Source organism: Halyomorpha halys, unplaced genomic scaffold (assembly GCF_000696795.3).
Source record: "Halyomorpha halys isolate HHAL.00 unplaced genomic scaffold, Hhal_1.1 Scaffold12158.1, whole genome shotgun sequence".
NCBI lineage: Eukaryota > Metazoa > Arthropoda > Insecta > Hemiptera > Pentatomidae > Halyomorpha > Halyomorpha halys.
The window spans coordinates 1-4,085 of NW_027107134.1; the positions used below are offsets into that span (position 1 = coordinate 1).

At 30.8% G+C, this 4,085-nt stretch overlaps 1 protein-coding gene across 1 annotated transcript; it reads left to right on the top strand.

Moving 5' to 3' along the window:
- Positions 1–2,165: 2,165 nt before the first annotated feature.
- On the top strand, positions 2,166–3,746 carry LOC136795303 (NBAS subunit of NRZ tethering complex-like). The gene is made up of 3 exons (XM_067045437.1): positions 2,166–2,396; positions 3,050–3,234; positions 3,524–3,746. Exons 1-3 carry the CDS (start codon positions 2,238–2,240, stop codon positions 3,729–3,731), a joined length of 552 nt encoding a protein of 183 aa, XP_066901538.1. The 5' UTR covers positions 2,166–2,237; the 3' UTR covers positions 3,732–3,746.
- Positions 3,747–4,085: the final 339 nt, after the last annotated feature.

Genomic DNA, 4,085 nt, shown 5'->3' on the forward strand with positions numbered 1-4,085 from the left:
ATGAAGTGTCATATATATATATATATATATATATATATAAGAAAGAATGATAAAACACATAGGAGAGTAAACAAATAATAGTTATACAATTATAATAAGATTAAGAATAAAATGGTATAACTGAAATAACCAAACAATAAAAAATAATTTAGAAAATTAATTTGGAGGGTATCTAATTAAAACTGTATGTCGTACGTTTGGGGATGGAATCTGCTTTATGTTAAGTAACCAGGGAAGGCCTTAGGAGATCTCATTAGCACCAGATCAATTAATATGTCAAAGAAACTAATAGATGATTGTGCCATAAATGTAAAATTTATTAAAAGTTTGAGAACATCATTAAAATGATAAATAAAGAGGTGAAATACAAGTAAAAGAGGAGAAATAATAAGGAATATAAATGAAGAATAAGAAGTCGGGGAAAAAACATGTAAAAAGATAGTCAAATATGAACTAATTTGATAATATTTATGACAGAGATATCTGATCTGTATTTGGTCTTGACTTATGACTGAATCTTCACCTGAGTCTCAACCTGATGAAGATATGAAATTCAGGTCGAAATGTCAGCACAAATAGATAAGTTTTGTTTATTTGTGTATCTTTGCTGACCACACTCTCAACATCTTCTCTGATCTGTATTTGGTAGTCCCCCATCTGGGGAAATGGAAAGTTAAAAGGATGATATAATTTACTATAGAGTAAAATGTTTTCATGCATTCTTCAAACTGTTTTTACTTCTATTTAACCTAGTTTTAAATATATATATATATATGTATATCATGGGAGGAGGTAGCTCAATGCTAAGGCAATGGACTACTAACTCCAAGTAAAATTACTTAGAAATTGGAACCTTACAATTAAGGTCTAAATCTGGCTGTGGCCGATAATTATTATATGTTACCTGTAGCTGTTGAGTCAGCCCTGTGGGTCTTAGAGCCCTCCGGGGCCACCCAGCCTCATAAAGTGGGACCTTTGATTGGTTAAAAATCTGGCTTCAAGTGTGATTCTGACCAAATCACCTTCTTACACAACTGTTGGTCTAGTAACAGTACTTTCTTACAAAGTGCTGCATCCCTGACCCTTCATGTGTTGTAGCTGTACAGGTTTAATATCTTTTTAATGTAAATATATTTTAAGGCTGTTCCGTATCAAAAAGATAATATAGAAAAGAATGGATAAGTGTTCCTTGATAAATGGCACTTGATGGTGACTTCAACTCTGAATTTATTGTGAGAGTCATCCTCCTTATATATGTTTTCATAGGAGTGGGAGGTTGCATCCTTACGGGATTCAATCAGTTGATATTGTCCTCCATCAGCTTATATCTCACTATAGCAGCTGATATGGTCCTCTATCAGCTGATATCATACTCAATCAGACCGTGACTCTCCTTGCCAGTTTATGAACATTCCTCGTAAACTTAAAAATAACATATGCACAGAAATGATCATTTTGTCTCCTTTACTACTTGCACAGTGTGGGGTTACTATTTGCAGAGTCTTGACCAGATGTCTCGTTCTTGGACCATCTCCCTTCTCCTACTCTAGAACATATCCCACCTACTCAACGCCTCCTTAAGGCTCTCCTCCCACGAAATGCGCGGTCTTCCTTTTGGCCTTCTTCCCTCTATGTGAGTCTCATACGTCTTTCTGGCAGTTCTTTCCTGGTTCATCCGAAGGAGGTGTCTGAATCATCTCAGCTTGTGCCCCTCTAGGAAGCTCTCAGCCGGTTTGACTCGGAGGTTAGTCTGAATGGTACTGTTCCGTACTCTATCTCATCATGTCTTGCCTGCGAAGATATCGCATCTCCAAGGATTTGAATACTCAGAAATAAGATAAATATACTAAAACTTATATCTACATATAGTACACTGAGATAAATAAACTTCTACGAAAAGCCACAGAAACAAATAAAAATTCAATAAAACTCTAAACTAAAAATAAGATATTATTATTAATAATAATATTTAATATTTGTTAATTATTATTAATAATAAATATTAAAACTATAAAATAAAATTTTAAAAATTGTTTATTATATTTGTCAAAATGTATGTTTCTTTTTAAAAAATATTTTTCATGAGTGTTTAATTTGTATATCTATAATTTATAATAAATCTCATTATAACCTTTAGTCAATAGTGAACCTAACAATTAAGGATTTTCTTTCTTACATTTGTTTCAGCTTTGACTTCTTCTAGCATTTTAGTATCCAAAGGGGATAGTGCATTATTTATGTGCTATTCTCTGTGCTTGGAGGCATTTCCAGAAAAGTTTGAAATAAACAATTTCTTTAAAGAGTCCCATTTACTTTTTGTATACAAATTGTATTTCATTGCTTTGAAAGATTCAATTGAGCACCTAAAAAATATATTTTCTTCCAATCCTGCTGAGGTGAGAAGTTATGTTAGCTTTATTTACCATTTTCTCATTTATATTTTACTTGTATTAGGTATAGTCAGTAACTTTCTTTAGCCTTGTATGAACAAGATTGATTATCTATTATTTATTATAATTTTTAAATCAATCTGCCGTTTATGTTTTTATTAAGTAACTGTTCTCTTAAAAACTTAAGTAGATTATTATCATTAAATCTAAGTACTATTATCTTTTTATCTTCTATATTCCTTTAAAATAAATATTTATTAATTAATGGGAAAAATATATACTAAAAATATTATAGCACATCTCACATTAATTAGAGATAGTGCATCAATTTAAAACAAGTCAGAATTTATTTATAAATATTATATAATTGTGTTAATGTTTAAATATCAGAGTTAATTTACCAAACCAAACCAAAAAAAAAAAAAAGTCATTATTAAGCTTAGATCTGTGTATTTGTATCTGCAGATTCAAGTATTTCCATTGTTGTTTGTAAAGTGGATATCTCTTTACAAGATGGCATACAATTTCAATTTAATGTTGATATCACATGTGGGGGGGGGGGAGTCTATTGGTCTCTGATTAAATAAAATTATTGAAGATATATGTTTCATTTAGCACAGTGATGGTTATATAACTTTTATTTAATCTTCTTCTTTCAGGTAATTACTAGGTTTATCGACAAGCCTTATAACGAATTGAATTTAAAATCTCTTAATTTGCTCATAAAGTGCTTCAAGAATTATAATCAAGCCAAACAAGTAAATTCAATAGAATGTGGCATTGATACTGCTAGATTTAACCGAGATGAACAGTATATGAAGGATACAATATTTGGGTTAGCTATGTAAGTATTGATTTCTTTATTTGTTTTTAGCTTAGGAGGGATTAAGTTTACTTTGTGTATACTCCAGAAATTAATTCTTGATATTCCTATTTTGGCTGTATGGAATTGGTTAATGGCATACAGAATATAAAAATTTTGTTTATTTTTAATGGTTATTTCTTAATCTCATAGGAAAAACCTATTATTATTACTTTCAATATGAAACTTTTGGCTTAGTTTATTATTCTATTTTAAAGTGTTTATGGAAAAATTTGTTTTTTGTTTAAAATGTAATTTGAAATATTTTTAGGAATGAAGATTATGACAAGCTGAAGTTAGCAGCCGATTTGGCGAGACAGAATAACATCCCTGTTCATGAGGTGGTAGTTTCTCATCTCATATCACTTGTAATTCATTCATCATTAACTTTAATTACTGAGCGAATTTCTAATGAAGAAATAGCATCTATTATTGATGGAAGTAAAGAATTTTGTGTTGAAAGGTATAAATCATTCTAAATTAAATGTAATAAATGTGACCAATAATTAAAATTTAGAAACAGTTTCATTTATTTAAGTTGATTTAGCCATAATTTAACATCAGACTACTGGAGGCAAGTCACTCAGACTGGGTATATAAGTGATGACCCTATCCTGTGTACTTAAATCAGGAATCACATTTTAGGCTTCCAGGATGTTCAATAGCCATCCAGAAGTTTGGTCCATGGATGGTTTACCTTGGGGGAAGAAATGTAGATCCTCATGTCCTTGCTGATCCCAGACAGCTCTAAGGATCTATGTTAAATAGTTACCAATTTCAACCAGGTTGAAGTCATTTGGAAGGTTACTGGGTTTTTTTATATGACCCCCTTC